The 17,352-nt window shown below is 44.6% G+C and overlaps 1 protein-coding gene across 2 annotated transcripts in view; it reads left to right on the top strand.

Moving 5' to 3' along the window:
* The window catches only part of GALNTL6 (polypeptide N-acetylgalactosaminyltransferase like 6), a 1,391,757-nt gene extending 1,385,316 nt beyond the window's left edge, over positions 1–6,441 (top strand). For both annotated transcript variants that reach the window (XM_070480689.1, XM_070480690.1), the window contains one exon: positions 5,946–6,441. In XM_070480689.1, the coding sequence (XP_070336790.1) occupies positions 5,946–6,113 (168 nt within the window). In that variant the 3' untranslated portion in view covers positions 6,114–6,441. The remainder of the gene's footprint in view (positions 1–5,945) is intronic.
* Positions 6,442–17,352: the final 10,911 nt, after the last annotated feature.

The following is a 17,352-nucleotide window of genomic DNA, read 5'->3' as shown; positions in this document are numbered from 1 at the left end:
TGTATTTTGGGCAACTCGGACCATAACTATATAGAAGAGCTCATTCCTGAACTGTAGATTACTCCTGTTCCATAAATCTTTTCCATATCCAGGAGATACTGATGTATCCATTTGGATAACCGGTTGAGGCAGGTGCCAATTTTTGCAAATCCTATTTTGCCAGGATTTCAGAAAGTGCAAAATGGTCTTGAATAGCTGGTCTCAGACCAGATGATGAGTGCGTTCTGACTTTTAGAATTAGGGATGCTCTCCGACTAAAGATAAGAGGAGAGGAGGTGTGGAATCACTATTAGTTACTTACTGTACGTCAGATGTTACACCAGTGATTTTACGTATTATTTTATCCACAACAAACATAGGAAACAGATATTATTATCTGTATCTCACAAGTGAGGAAGCTGAAGTTCAGAGAATTAAGTAATCGTCCGAGGTCACTGTAACAAGTGAATGGCCTGACCAAATTTCCTGGGGAATAAAGGCCCCTGTCCCCTTAGCCCCTGCCCAGCACTAGGATGCCTCCCCTGCCGCCACGCAGGCACTTACCCTTGGGGTCATCATCCTACACGTTATAAACTCACACACCTATTTTACTGTCTTTGCATTGTTGGCGTGTGATGCTTTTGTTACCCTGAATACGGTGCGAAATGATTTTACAACATCCTGGTTCTTTTAAAGTTTGGACCCTACAAAAGTACAGAATCTAATAAAGTTTACTGCTGGCCTATGAGCACCTCAGAGGGTCACACAGGCCTGCTTTGAAGAGGTGTCCGCTCCAGGTGTATACGTGTTCAGTAACTCAGTCATGCTGACTCTTTGTGGCTGTGTGGACTATAGCTCTCCAGGGTCTTCTGTCCATGGGATTATCCCAGGAAGAATACTAGAGTGGGTTGCCATTTCCTTCTCTAGGGGATCTTCCCGACCCAGGGATTGAACCCACGTCTCCTACATCTCCTGCATCAGGAGGCGGATTCTTTACTGAGCCACCTGGCATCTACCTGAGAAGTCCTGCCCAGCCTTTCACCCTGGGGACCAAATGGAATTTAGGCTGACTTGACTTGATCACAAAGAGTATTTTCATGTTCCTGAACGTGAAAATTTTCATTTCCTGCTCAAGGATTTCTAATTTTCTTAGGCAAGGAGGAAGCAGTCAGGGAAGGCAGGAAGGTTGCAGGAGACAGTTTGCGGCGTTATTTTTTGAACAGATAGGGCCAGGGCTCTGCTTCCCTCAGCACTGAACAAGGGAACATTCCAGGTAAAGGAGGACTGCTAGGAAACAGCAGACTTGACCAGAGCACTCTGAACTCTAGCGCAGGGGAAAAACTGTACTGGGGGGACTTCCCTTGTGGCCCACTGACAGCTAAGACTCATCACTCTCAATGCGGGGGACCTGGGTTCCATCCCTGGTCAGGGAACTAGATTCCACATGTAGGAACTAAGAGTTTGATATCCGTAACTAAAGATTCTGTGTGCCACAAGACTCAGTGCAGTCAAAATAAACACTGTAAATTTTTTTTTTTTAAACTGTATTTGGTTCAGTTCCAGCATCTCTTGTCACGACTGAGGAGACTAAAGGAGTAAAGGGCTGTCATAGTATGTACGTGTCAATCCCAGGCTCCCAATTTACCCCCTGCTCCCTTGCCTTCTTGTAACCATAAATTTGTTTTCTACATCTGTGGTCTTTCTGGCTTTTATAGATAAGTTCATTTGTGCCCGTTTTTAGATTCTGCATATAAGGGATATCATAGGATATTTGTCCTCTGCCCAACTCACTTCACTTAGTATGACAGTCTCCAGGTCTGTACATGTTGCTGCAAATGGCATTGTTTTGCTCTTTTTTATGACTAATATTCCACTTCATACATGCTACTAGGTATAAGACAGATAACCAACAAGGACCTCCTGTGTAGCACAGGGAAATCTACTCCATACTCTGTAACAGCCTACATGGGAAAAGAATTTTAAAGACAGTGGATATTAGTGTACATATACCTGATTCGATTAGCTGTATAGCAGAAATGAACATAACGCTGCAGACAACTGTATGTGCTCAGTTGCTTAGCCGCGTCCAACTCTTTGCGACCCCGTGGACTGTAGCCCATAGGCTCCTCTGTCCATGGGGTTTTCTAGGCAAGAATACTGGAGTGGCATGCCATTTCCTACTCTAGGGTATAAATCAACTATACTCCAATAATTTTTTTTTAAAGAAGTACTGTCATAGGACAAGAGATTACATTCACAGACGATAATGCACCAGCCAGGAGAAGCAACAGTAATGATATTCAGAGATCCAAAAACTTAGCTGAGTAGAAACATAATGATGATAATGCATAAAGATCCCCTGGAGGAGGAAGTGGCAACCCATTCCAGTATTCTTGACTGGAGAATTCCACAGACAGAGGAGCCTGGTGGGCTATAGTCGATAGGTTTGCAAAGTGTCAGGTGCGAATGAAGTGACTTAACACAAGCACACAAGGTCAGAGTGGAAGATGAATGTTCCGGGGTCACTAAAGATGCTTCCAGGGCTTTCCCTGGTGGTCCAGTGGCTAAGACTTCATGCTCCCAGTGCAGGGGACTCAGGTTCAATCCCTGGTCAGAGAACTAGATCCCAGTTGCTGCAACTAAAGATCCCATGTCCGACAACTAAGCCAAATAAAAATTAAAAAAAAAAAAAAAAGATGCTTCCAGAATGTTCCCCTTTAGGATCTGCTGGAAATGCCAAGGACACGGAAGCTCAGTCTGCAACCAGAGAGCGGTCATCTATTAGCCCACTAAATGTGGCTGATAGAGTCTATTTGATGCCCCATCATTTGTCTCTGTCACTAGTGAGCTTTGGAATAAAATGTTCATTCAACTTCACAACTGGGAGAGGCCTCAGGGATGGATGTTATCAGCCCCCTCATTTTACTGATGAGGCTCCTCAGACACAGATAGATTTGGGGGACTCTGCTTTTCAACTTGTATGAGAACATGAAGAGCAGTCACAGAGATGCCCTTGGGATGGCTTAGGGTCACGCTGAGTCTGCACGACCCACCAGCTGTCTCCATGAGCAGACCTGGATCTTCCAGAGCCTGAGTTTCAGCTGGAGAGCTGGGAAAATGCCATCACCTTGTGGCTTGGAAAATAACTTTCAGATAAAATGTTCAGAAAAATCTGGTTTGGCTTTTGTATCCTAGCTGGGAGGCACAAGCTGAGAAAGGAAGAGAATTAAAACATGTTCTACTCCTTCCCACCCCCCTCCCGCCCCCACTTATTTTTTTACATTTTATGGAAATACATGTCTGGGGAAGGAAACCGTGAGCCTCTGGTTGTCCTGAGACATCGACAAAGGTGAATAGAAAGAAATCTGGCTGGTAAAGAAGAAAGAGGAGTCCACAGATGTGGAATAAAGTGAAGTTTAGAATGTAGCAGGTCATGTAGAATTTTCACAAATATAACAGCTCAAGGATGCTCTTTGAGAAATTGATTTAAATACACTAGGCCTATGTAGCTAAACTGGCAGAGAGGGGGGGCAAGAAATGGAGTGGAAGGGATGCTGAGATGGAGGAAGTGGGGGGCAAGGAGACTGCTGCCCAGGGAGCTGGGGTGGGGGGACATGGGGGGGTGACCTCAGTGTGTGTGGGGGCGGGGGAGCAGGGCTCTGTCGTCTTCGAGTCACCATGCACCCCAGGAGGAAGGAGGCCAGTGAGTTCAGAGCACAGCCTCTCCTCCTCAAGAATCTGCTATCTCACCCGTGCAAGGAGAGCTCTCTCTAGCTGCCCTGGGGTCTCTCGTTATCCATGCACAGGTTGGAAAAGAATTTCCAGACATGAGACAGAATGAAGGGAGAATAAAGTTTACTAGAATGGGAGACGCTGTTAGAACATCGGGCTAGCTCACGAGAGAGCCAAACGTTTTTGCAAGCTTGCAGCCAAATTTCATAGTCTCAAGACAGAGAAAATTCCTACTGAAACAGTGGCACTAGGTGATTGGTTAGGATGCTATAGAGTGGAGGGTAGGGTGGGCATTTTACATGGTAGGGGGGTCAGGGAACTGGACAGTTGAGATCAGGAGGCTTATGGTAACAGTTACTATGGGGCTTGGTCAGTTCCAGAGACTTTTATACTGTGACCCTGATACAGGGATCCACACCTGTGACCTTGGTAAAGGGCTCCACACGGTCGCCCAGCAGCTAGTGAAGCAGGGGATGGGGAAAATGGGCAGGAGACCTTGGCAGCCTTCTTGCTGTAATGAAAACAAAATCCACAATAATCTCGGGAGACTCAAAAGAGAACAGAGGAGAGAAAGGGAACTTTTGTATCAGACGGAGCTCTGTGTGTACACTCCAAGTGGAGACATGCAAAGGGCATTTTAGGCTGCCACCTCCCTCCTTCCTTAATCTTCCTGCTATCACAGGTGCCCAACTATTCAAACATCCGGGTCCTGAAGGACAGTAAATATTGGTTAACAACCAGGGTGACCCAGAGCTATTTACACGGGGTGACTGAGAGACTCTTTCACTCTAAGCATGCCAAGTCTGCTACTGCTACTGCTAAGTCGCTTCAGTCGACTCTGTGCGACCCCATAGACGTCAGCTCACCAGGCTCCCCCGTCCCTGGGATTCTCCAGGCAAGAACACTGGAGTGGGTTGCCATTTCCTTCTCCAATGCATGAAAGGGAGAAGTGAAAGTGAAGTTGCTCAGTCATGCCCGACTCTTTGCAACCCCATAGACTGCAGCCTACCAGGCTCCTCTGCCCATGGGATTTTCCAGCAAGAGTACTGGAGTGGGGTGCCACTGCCTTCTCTGATGCCAAGTCTAATATTCCTCAGTTAAGGAAATTCATCAGAACCTCTAAATGTTTTCCTAAGCTAAACAATAACATTCCTTGTTTCAAAATTTTAAGCAGTGGTCTGGGGACATTTTTACATGTTATGGACACTTTTTTTAAAATGCATAGATGCTGTAAGAGGCAAAAGAATTTATTACTAGTTAAAGATACTTTTCTCATACCACTGACTGCCTTCTTGCTGCTTATGCAATTGAAAGGGGGTGTGTGTTCATCGAGACTGTTCACACAGGGGCTTGCTCACCACTTAACCTCTGTGTCCTGCTCACACCTTCATCCACAGCTTTATCATGCACTGAGGGAACACTGCCTCCTCCATTTGACAGAAAACAGTGACAATTACACCACAGGAAGACCTTCGATGCCAATAAAGGGGTCAGGAAGAGACAACTCAAGTCAACTGATTTGAGTTTGTGCTTTGAGATCCTGCCTGTGCACTGTGAGCCCCCAGCCCCCTGTGTTCATCTTGGGACCCTCACAACTTGGGACCCTGCATCCAGCTCTCTTTGTTCCCGGTCCTCGGCTATTTCCCTTTCCCTTACAGGCTCAGTACAAGGGTAGGGAAGGGACTTCCCTGGTAGTCTCATGGTTAAGAATCCATCTTGCAATGCAGGGGATTCGAGTTCAATCCCTGGTTGGGGAACTAAGATCCCACATGGTAACTACCGAGTCTACACCACAACTAGAGGGTCCATGCACCGCAGTGGTGCAAAAAAGAGTAGGGAAGATGATGACTCTTCTGGTCCTGTGTGTGTGTGTGTGTGTGTGTGTGTGTGTGTGTGTGCGCTCAGTCACTTCAGTCGTGTCTGACTCTCTGCGACCACATAGACTATAGCCCTCCAGGCTCCTCTATCCATGGGATTCTCCAGGCTAGAATATTGGAGTAGGTTGCCATTTCCTCCTCCAGAGGATCTTCCCAACCCAGGAATGGAACCGAGGTCACCTGCATTGCAGGCGGATTCTTTACCAGCTGAGCTACCAGGGAAGTCCATTATTCTCTTTCTCACATTGCCTATATATACTGAGATAGCAGGGATCTTTTACTTCCTCTGTATATTTTGGGTTCCAAACATTCACCGTACATGATGTCGGTCTCTCCCTTCCTTTCCCGTCCCTGCAGGACAGAACGTTGTTCCATCCTGTGAGTAACAGCTGCATGGACTGTAACCCCGCAGAGAAGAAGATCTTCATGGCCAGATGCGATCCTCTCTCAGAGACTCAGCAGTGGGTTTTTGAACATATTAATATGACTGTTTTAGAAAAATTTAACTACCATGCCAGTTCCTAGGAAGAAAAAAAAAGGAAGGACGAAAAGAGTGATTCCCTACAGATGATGAAAAAATTCAACTTTAGCCAGCCTCTGGGTCAAAGGAGCCAGGAATAACTTTTCCTAGATCCGGGAAGCCTGGTTGGAAAGATCTGTAAATGCCTTGTCCAGTTACGGCATCCTGAAGAACTTCCTGCATCCCGAAGAACTTGGCTGAGAACCTCGCCAGCTGCTTCCGAGAACTTTGAGCAGTCCCCTTGCTGGCCAAGGGCAAAGATGACTTAGGGACCTTTCCAAACAACTGCTGAGTTAATAAATCCTAGCATTTCTCAGGTCAAATCCTGCAGTAGTGAGTAGCTATGAATGGATCCTATTATGTGGGTGGGTGGGGGTGGAGGTGGAGGGCGTGACCCCTCTGACAGCCTGTTGCAGGTTTAGAATGAGCCCGTTCTCCAGCTAGAATGGTTCAGAGTGCTGTAGAGGATTCTAGAGTGCTCATACCATTCTGTGTTCCTGTGTTATTTTGCCAGGAGGGTGTGCGATCTAAGACTTCAATTACATCACGAGACAGACTTCCAGCGTCTCCATGCCTTCCCTGACTTGTGTCATTTTCCTTTCACAGCAGAGGTAACTTACTGGTCATAAAAGTTCATGCTCCATAAGCCAGCTGGAGTTCTAATTCAGTGCCCTTGTATGAATCCAGTTGAAAACAAACACGAATAAAAAACTATGCTACCAAGTTACTCCAAAGAGAAATATTTCATGGAAGCAGCAAAACCATGTAAGGTTTAGGAGAGGAATTTCACTAGGAAAATCTATTTTTACTTTTCTATTATTTTTAGAATTTTCAGAGTCTGATGTTAGTCCAGTCATTGTTTTATTAAGGAAGGACATGGAGTGAGGCTGATGTAATTTGTTGAGGAGATTCTTAAATCCAAATAAATCTACACTCCAAGAAACATGTGAAAATGACTTGGTACACTTCAGTTATGTCTGGTAAGGGCTGGGGACATAGAACTGGTTGCATTTTGCTTTGGACTGGCTTTCCTCTTTGTTGTTGTTCATTTGTTTTATAGTGTAGATATTAATGATGCTTTTGTTTTTCTTGGACACACATTGAAGGACTTTCCATTAATAAAGTGATTCTGACCCCATTTTCTATTCATGGGACAGTATTTAAGGGGTGATTTAAAAACTAAATGGAACATTTAATCCTTAAAAGACTTTTTTTTAACTCTTCAGTAATGGTGGGGGTAGGGGAAGAATATATGGAGATAAACCCATAGAGGAAAGGATGATATTTTGTTATACATACATTTCTCGAGTTTTTTTTTTTTCCAGATAGAAAACGGTTTTTATTTTGCTTTTGTTGTTTGCTGCTGCTGCTGCTGCTGCTAAGTCGCTTCAGTCGTGTCCTACTCTGTGCGACCCCAGAGACGGCAGCCCACCAGGCTCCCCCGTCCCTGGGATTCTCCAGGCAAGAACACTGGAGTGGGTTTTCTTGTTTTTAACTCAGTTTTAGATTAATAATATATATATATAGTCTTGGATATAAAAGCATTGAATTTTAGAACTAGGAAGACTCTTAGAATCCAATCTGTTTTTGTAGATGAAAAGCAAAAGCCGGGAGAAAATGGTCCTAATTCCTAACAGGACCAAAGGGCCTTCCAACGCCTAGTGTCCAGCGCTTTTCCTCCTGTGTTGCGTTGAGTCTTACATCATCCAGGAAGGTTTAGGTCACTCCTCTGATTTCACTTGAGATGTTCAGTCCCTCGATAACAATAACGTACCTGCCTGGGGATGCCTACAAGAGTAGCACTCACGTTCAGAAGCCTAAACATATGAAACTGCTTCTTATAAATGTTCCTGGCTGTGTTCTCTCCTTGAAATCTAATCCAACATCCAGTTACACTGCCCTGCTAACAGGTGGGGAAGAGTTACTTCATTCTCTTTACTAATGTTTCAAGCATTCTTTTGAAGAACTATTCTTTTTAAACTGACAGTTGCAGAGATTTTTTTGTGTGTTGGTCAAGAGATCTTGAAACATTCAAGATGCATGGTGAAGAAAATCGATAATGAGAAATTAACCTGGGTGTTGAACAATTTCAGAGAGAGGGTGAAGATTTATCTCAAGTGTTCAGAGAGCAACCTGGTTGTAGAAGGAGATGAGCCTATAAAAATTCACATTATGTCATTAAACAGTTGACTGCTATTTACATTTGCACCAAAGAGCCAGCCCAGTGAGCTGTGCCCTGGAAAGCCTGGATCTGCAGTATTTGAGGATGCTCTCATCGGGGGAAGCTGGCCATAACCTGCTCAGCACTGTCCCTGGAGAGTACCTGAATTCTGCATCCTTTAGGTGTGACAACTGGGATTGACATGGGTTGCTTTCCTGATCTCAGAGGGCCTTGTACTCTTACTTTGACTTAAAGGATGTAATACGAAAAAAAATTAAAACCAGAAGATTTTTTCCAAGAGAAGCCTGGGACAGGAAAGCCAAAATTAGATCCTCAAGGGACTTCCCCGGTGGTCCAGTGGTTAAGACTCCCTGGTCCCAATGCAGAGAGGGCCAGGGTTTGACCCCTGGTCAGAAACTAGATCCCACATTCTGCAGCTAAGATCTGGTGCAACTCAAATAGATAGATAGATAATTTTTTTTAAAAATCCTCAAACTGCCAAGTAATTGTTAGACATATGAGAAGACCGAACATCCAAATAGAATAAAAGGAAGACTCAGAATCTCCCCCTGGGCAGAAGGGCCTGGCACTGACATGAACATGTCCAATTTCCCAGCATCACCGAGGGTGGGAATCTGCTTCCTTCAAACACCACCATGACTGTTCTGAAACATAGAACATTACATATGTTTGTGTATTTATTTGGCAAGAGGACTGAACGGTCATTGGAGAGATTATCTTTCCAGGAAAGAACAGGATTTAGAAGTTGGAGCAGCAGAATTCTGACCCACCCTTTTATCAGAATTGGAGGGAAAGTAACAGAAAGTTCATCTGGCCTCAGGAACTGCTACTTCTCCAGGATAAGAAATGATTTTTCCCAGAAGTTAGAAAATAGTTAACTTTTCAAACCCCTTTTTAATGTATTTACCAAGAAAAGGCTGTGCTGGAAAACAGTTGTGAACTAATCATGGGATTTTCATGTGCTCCGAGGCTGATGAATACCATGGCAATAGCAATGTGCTGCTTCCAGGTCTGCCACTGCTTAATTTAAAACACCCACATGACCACAAGACTGGTTTTAAATGCATTCACCATCTCAGAGTCCTCAGTGTGTAATGCAAGGCCCAGGATTCTCTCGTGAGTTGGTGCATGACAGCTCAGTCACTTCAGTCGTGTCTGACTCTTAGCAACCCTATGGGCCATAGGCCGTCAGGCTCCTCTGTCCATGGGATTCTCCAGGTAAGAATACTGGAGTGGGTTGCCACTTCCTTCTCCAGGGAATCTTCCAAACCCAAGGATGGAACCCACATCTCTTCTGTCTCCCGCATTGGCAATTGGGTTCTTTACCGCTAGCGTCACCTGGGAAGAGCTTTCAGGCCTCCCTGGCAGCTCATGGGTGAAGAATCCACCTGCACACACAGGAGACGCAGGTCTGATCACCTGGGTCGGGAAGATCCCCTGGAGAAGGGATTTGTAACCCATCCAGCATCCTTGCCTGGGAAATCCCGTGGAGTCAGACACGACTGAGCGACTGAACACAGCAGCATGAGATTCTTGTGGGCACTGATTTACCCTGGAACCCTGAGGAAGACCTCCTGAGGCCTCTTCCCTGACACGGGTATAAGGCAGAAGTATTCTTTCATAGACAGATGCTGGAGATAAAGAAATAGGGCATTTTACATAAACCCTGAGAGGGAACACCTCAAAGGGAAACTCTCTCTCAGCGATTCCCTGGGACTCTGGGAGCCAATGGCAACAATGACAGGTAGGCTGCATCTCCAGACACGGGTGCCCTTCGTCCCCTGCTTTCACAGCATCCCCAGGGCCTGCTCTGGCCATCATTACTCTCAGATGACACCACCAGCTGGCTGTAATCACTTTCCACGTGTGCGACCCGAGCGGGAACACTGACAGGTGACAAGTGGCCGGTCCTCCCACGCCGCCGACAAGAGAAGATTGCGCTTTGATTTATGTCTGGAGCCCTTGCCGGAGACCCCGGAGCTGTCGGCGACTCTATTTGGTGGACTTGACGTTGGCCGGGAGCTTTAATCCAGTCACTCATCTGTGCGCCCAACATGCCAGGCTGGTGCATCCCGTACTGCAGCTTCAGAGACGCCAGCCCAGGTGCGTGTCTGATGCTGCACTTCACAGGAACCTGGGCTCATTTCTTCTGTCCTCGCAGCCTGAAGTGGCCCCCCTCAGCACATCAGGAGACAGTCCCCAGGGTCCCTGCAGTCTGCTGCCCACCACATGTGCCTGGGTCGACCGCAGTACAGAGAGCCTGGACACTGAAGACTCTTCTATCCTGACCTCACTCACCTTGTGAAGGGTGAGCTTACTAGTTTGTAACTCAGAGGCACAGGTCCCGGTTTACCAGGAACTGTCCTAGTTTGCGCCTGGTTAATTATCATTACACAGAGATCAAATCAGTCAGTCTTAAGGGAAATCAACCCTGAATATTCATTGGAAGGACTGGTGCTGAAGCTGAAGCTCCAATACTTTGACCCCCTGATGCAAACAGCCAACTCATTAGAAAAAGACCCCGATGCAGGGAAAGACTGAAGGCAGGAGGAGAAGGGGGAGGCAGAGGATGAGCTGGCTGGATGGCATCACCAATACAATGGACATGAACTTGGGAAAACTTTGGGAGATGGTGAGTGACAGGGAGGCCTGGCGTGCTGCCATCCATGGGAACGCAAAGAGTCTGGGCAACTGAGCAATTGAACAATAACAACAATTATCATTAATGCTTCCTTTTACTCTTAAAAATGTCCTAGTTTGGATAGAAGAGTACCTGGCCACTCTACAATCTACCTGCCTGTTTCCTTCCTAGTTCCTCTATAGAAAGTTAAAATGTCCAGTACTTATGAATGCCCAGGGTCAACAGGAAATTATGAGTCTCACCCCTTCCCTTTACACAGGACCAGGTGACAACCAGTTTTATTTGGGGATTATCTAAAGCATTCACATGGTTCTTTACAAGTTGCTTGATGGAGACTTTCCAATTAAGGGTTCTAATAACCATTTGTTTGCTGTGTCAAGATAATTCTAGTTGAATTTTTTTTTACAAGATGTAAAAAAAAAATGTATTTGAAATCAACAAAGTCATTTTCTACTTTTCCAAGCTGAAAACAATAGTGCCCTATCAGCAGCCATATTATTAATTCTCAATATTATGGTATGAGACGTGTGTGCTCACTCAGTCGTGTTCGATTCCTTGCGATCCCAGGGACTGTAGCCCACCAGACCTCCTCCATCTGTGGGATTCTCCAGGCAAGAACACTGGAGTGGGTTGCCATTTCCTTCTCCAGGGGATCTTCCTCACCCAGGGATCGAACCTCAGTCTCCTGCACTGGCAGGTAGATTCTTTACCACTGAGTCACCAGAGAAGCCCCTAAGAGTCCTTGAGTTAGTAGCTCAGTTGCGTCTGACTCTTTGCGACCCATGGACCATAGCACACCAGACTCCTCTGTCCGTGGGATTGCCCAGGCAAGAATATTGGAGTAGGTAGTCATTCCCTTCTCCAGGGGATGTTCCCAACCGAGGGGTCAACCCCAGGTCTCCTGCATTGCAAGTGGATCATTTACCATCTGAACAACCTTATATCCATCTAAATATTTTTGCTGCATCAAGACAATTCTAGATTAAATGTTTTGCTCACAATTTAAAAAATTTATTTGAAATCAACTAAGTCATTTTCCACTTTTGCAAGCTGAAAACAGTAGATCCCCCCCCTGCAGCCATATTATTAATTCTTAATATCATAGTATCAGATACAGGTAAATAAATAGATATTAAATAGATTCTATTTACAATATTGCTTTTGCTTTTCAAAACGATTTTACATTCCTCTCCTTCTGCCATTGTAACCACCCAGTGATTACACCCAGTGGTAGATTATATTACCATCCTTAGGAGAAACTACAAGGACTTCCCTGGTGGTCCAGTAGTTAGGACTCTGCTTCTAGTGGGGGCAGGGGTTCTACCCCTAATTGGGGAAGATCCCTTATGCCATGAGGCATGGCCAAAAGTTTTTTAAATAAATAAATAAGATGGTTAGTTCTTATGTTTAAAAAAAAGGAGGAGGAGGAGGAAGAGAAAAAAAACTGTGGGATTCAGATCAGGGGGTGTGTCAGGTCAAAGGCATACAACAAGTTCACATACAGCCTGGCCCCGAATCCAGGCCTGGATGCTGACATCTCAGTTCTGCCCGTCTCCATGGTGTCCGCACCTCACTGTAGGGCCACTGGTTCACAGTCAAACCAAACATGAGAGGCTCTCAGTTACTTAAGAATGCTGTAGACAGTCCTCCAGGGGGGGGGGAGGGGGAGGGCTCTGCCTTTGACCCGTAATGATGTTTGCTTTTCTCCTTGCAAGCTGGGTAAAGGGGGAGCACCAGGCTGCATGCAGGATGATTCCCTCCTAACGAGGTGTCCAGGGTGCTCTGAAGGAGCAGTCAACGAAAGCTGTGCGCCTAGCTCTGGAGAATCCCTCGAGCACACACTGTGCTCTGGGAGTCTTCACGGGTTCAGCCCATGGGGTCGCAAAGAGTTGGACAGGACTGAAATGACTGAGCACTCAATATTCTTTATTTTTAATTTACTTATTTTAATTGAAGGATAATTGCTTTACAGTATTGCATTGGTTTCTACCAAACATCAACATGAATCAGCCATAGGTTCAATATTCTTTCTGAAATGTTCTGTCCAAGCACAGCTATTAGCCATTTGAGACTCTGAAATGCACTGATGTCAGCTCGCTCTGTAGGAAATTTTTCTATTCTGGGGATACTAAATCAGAATTTCTCGGGGATACTAAAGGCTGCGAGATACAGAAAATTCTACAACTGAAGAGACAATACACCGCTTTGTGCTGTAGCTCTTAACGTCTTAGCACTAGTATTAATAAATCCAAGTTAATTCCCTGCTGTGGTTGTCATGCTCTTATATACGGACACAGATGTCTAAAGAATGATCAGGGGTAATCTAGAGCTACACTTACCTTGAGAGGAACATATCCCAAAACATCTTATTTCAAAAAGACTTTAGCTTCCATTACCAGTGGTTGTTAAACTGTATTACCTGGCGGTCCTATTGATTTAGTTGCTAAGTCATGTCTGACTCTTTGTGACCCTGTAGACTGTAGCCCGCCAGGCTCCTCTGTCCATGGGGTTTCCCAGGCAAGAATACTGGAGTGGGTTGCCATTTCCTCCTCCAGGGGATCATCCTGACCCAGGGTTTGAACCCATGTCTCCTGCATAGCAGGTGGATTCTTTACCACTGAGCCACCAGGGAAGCCCCCGTAGTACCTGAAGGGATTGTCAAAACAGATTGCTGAGAATTTCCAGGCAGTCCAGCAGTTAGTACTCAGCTCTCATAGCCCGGGCCCCAGGTTTGATCCCTGGTCAGGGAACTAAGATCCTAGAAGCCATGAGGTGTCGACAATAAAATAAAATAAAATAAAAACAGATTGCTGAGCCACCCCATCCCCAGCCTATTCTGATTCATTCAGTCTGGGGTGGGGTCCAGGGAGTTACATTTCTAACAAGCTTCTAGGTGATGAGGACTCAGATGGTCTGAGATCCACCCTTTAGCTTAGATCCACAGTTTCACCTTTTTAAAAGATTTTGATTAAAAAAATTTTGTTGTTGCTCTTCATTCTTTTTAAAATATTTATTTATTTTATTGGAGGCTAATTACTTTAAAATATTGTCATGGTTTTTGCCATACATCAGCATGAATCAGCCATGGGTGTACTTGTGTCCCACCATTCTGAGCTCCCCTCCCACCTCCCTCCCCATCCCATCCCTCTGGGATGTCCCAGAGCACCAGTATTGGGTGCCCTGCTTCATGCATTGATTTTTCACTGGTCATCTACTTTACATACTGTAATATACATGTTTCAATGCTATTCTCTCATATCATCCAACCGTCACCTTCTCCCTCATAGTTCAAAAGTCTGTTCTTTACATTTGTGTCTCTTTTGCTGTCTCTCATATAGGGTCCTCATTGCCATCTGTCTAAATTCCACATATATGCATTCATATACTGTTCTGATGTTTCTCTTTCTGGCTTACTTTACTCTGCATAATAGGCTCCAGTTTCATCTACCTCATTAGAACTGCCTCAAATGCATTCTTTTTTATAGCTGAGTAATATTCCACTGTGTAGATGTACCACAGCTTCCTTATCCATTCATCTGCTGATGGACATCTAGGTTGCTTCCACATCCTGGCTATTGTAAACAGTGCTGCAATGAACATTGGGGTACATGTGTCTCTTTCAATTCTGGTTTCCTCGGTGCATGTATGCCCAGGAGTGGGATTTCTGGGTCATATGGCAGTTCTATTTCCAGTTTTTAAGAAATCTCCACACCATTATGGCTGTACTAGTTTGCATTCCCATCAACAGTGTAAGAGGGCTCCCTTTTCTCCACATCCTCTCCAGCATTCATTGTTTGTAGACTTTTTGATAGCAGCCATTCTGACTGGTGTGAGATGATACCTCATTGTGGTTTTGATTTGCATTTCTCTGATACTGAGTGATGTTGAGCATCTTTTCATGTGTTTTTAGCCATCTGTGTGCCTTCTTTGGAGAAATGACTGTTTAGTTCTTTGGCCCATTTTTTTATTGGACTGTTTGTTTTTCTGGTACAGTTTCACATTTTGAAAATACCTTTAAAAGCTAGTTTTATTGATGTTGAATGTGTTTAGAAACCATGTAATACATCTAAAAGACATCTCTCAGGGGACTTCTCTAGAGGTCTGATGGTTAGGAATCCACCATACAATGCAGGGGATGCAGGTTTGATCCTGGGCTGGGGGACTACAATCTCACATGCCACAGAGCTAGTAAGCTCAAGTACCACCAACTACTGAAGCCCACCCTTATGTGCCACAACTACCAAGTCTGTGTGCCTCAACAAAAGATCCCACATGCCACAACTAAGGCCCAACTCAGCCAAAGAAATAAATCAGTTCAGTTCAGTCACTCAATTGTGTCTGACTCTTTGAGACCCTATGGACTGCACATGCCAGGCTTCCCTGTCCATCACCAACTCCCAGACTTTACTCAAACTCATGTCCATTGAGTCAGTGATCCCATCCATCTCATCCTTTGTCATCCCCTTCTCCTGCCTTCAATCTTTCCTAGCATCAGGGTCTTTTCCACTGAGTCAGTTCTTTGCATCAGGTGGCCAAAGTATTGGAACTTCAGCTTCAGTATCAGTCCTTCCAATGAATATTCAAGACTGATTTCTTTTATGATTGACTGGAATTAAAAGCCATCACTTAGAAATGATAAAATCCCAACTCATTCAAAGCTAAACTGACTGTAACTCAGTGTAATAAATATTTATTATTAGAAGAAAGTTCCCCCATTTAAAGCTCTTCATTTAAAAAAAAATGTTTTAATTGAAGTACAGTTGATTTACTGTGTTTCAGGTCTACAGCAGGGTGATTCAATTATACATATATATGGCTATACATGGACAGAGGATCCTGTGGGCTACAGTCCATGATGTTGCAAAGAGTCAGACACAACTGAGCATACACGCACACATGGGTATACACACTCATTTCAGACTTTTTCCATTTTAAGTTATTACAAGATATTGAATACAGTTCCCTGGTATATACAGTAGGTCCTTGTCGTTTATCTATTCTACATACAGTATTTAAAATCCTAAAAGATGATGCTGTTAAAATGCTGCACTCAACATGTCAGCAGATTTGGAAAACTCAGCAGGAACAGGAAAAGGTCAGTTTTAATTTTAATCCCAAAGAACCGCAGTGCCAAAGAAAGTCCAAACTACTGTAAAATTGCACTCATTTCACATGCTAGCAAGGTAATGCTCAAAATCCTTCAAGCTAGGCTTCAGCAGTACATGAACTGAGAACTTCCAGATGTACAAGTTGGATTGAGAAGAGGCAGAGGAACCAGAGATCAGGTTGCCAACATCTGTTGGATCACAGAAAAAGCAAGGGAATCCCAGAAAAAATATTTACTTCTGCTTCATTGACTGTGTGGGTCATGACAAACTGCAAAATCCTAAAGAGATGGGAATGCCAGACCACCTTACCTGTCTTCTGAGAAACCTGTATGCAGGTCAAGAAGCAACAGTTAGAACCAGACATATACAGTGGACGAGTTCAAAACTGGGAAAGGAGTACATCAAGGCTGTATATTGTCACCCTGCTTATTTAATTCCTATGCAGAGTATATCATGTGAAATGTGTGGCTGGATGAATCACAAGCTGGAATCAAGACTGCCAAAAGAAACATCAACAACCTCAGATATGCAAATGATACCACCCTAATGGCAGAAAATGAAGAGGAACTAAAGAGCCTCTTGATGATGGTGAAAGAGGAGAGTGCGAAAGCTGGCTTAAAACTGAACATTCAAAAAGCTAAAATCATGGCATCCAGTCCCACCATTTCATGGCAAATAGGTTGGGTGAAAAGTGAAAACAGTGACAGGTTTTATTTTCCTGGGCTCCAAAATCACTGTGGATGGTGACTGCAGCCATGAAATTGAAAGATGCTTGCTCCTTGGAAGAAAAACTGTGGCAAATCTAGACAGTGTATTAAAAGGCAGAGACAAGGGTCTGTATAGTCAAAGCTATGGTTTTTCCAGTAGTCAGGTATGGCTATGAGAGTTGGATCATAAAGAAGGCTGAGTGCTGAAGAATTGATGCTTTCAAACTGTGGTGTTGGAGAAGACTTGAGAGTCCCATGGATAGCAAGGAGATCGAACCAATCAATCCTAAAGGAAATCAACCCTGAGTATTCATTGAAAGAACTGATGCTAAAGCTGAAGCTCCAATACTTTGGCCACCTGATGCTGACTCATTGGAAAAGACCCTGATGCTGGGAAAGATTGAGGGCAGGAGGAGAATTGAGAGACAGAGATTGAGATGGTTGGATGGCATCACCGACTCAATGGACATGAGTTTGAGCAAACTCCGGGAGACTCTGAAGGACAGGGAAGCCTGGCATGCTGCAGCCCGTGGGATTGCAGAGGGATGGATGTGACTTAGGGACAGAATAACAGAAACACATAGTAAAGTCTATCTGTTTATCCCA

This window comes from Odocoileus virginianus, chromosome 18 (genome assembly GCF_023699985.2).
Source record: "Odocoileus virginianus isolate 20LAN1187 ecotype Illinois chromosome 18, Ovbor_1.2, whole genome shotgun sequence".
NCBI classification, from domain to species: Eukaryota; Metazoa; Chordata; class Mammalia; order Artiodactyla; family Cervidae; genus Odocoileus; species Odocoileus virginianus.
Note: the sequence above shows the minus strand (reverse complement) of the source record. Positions and strands in the feature narration are given on the sequence as shown.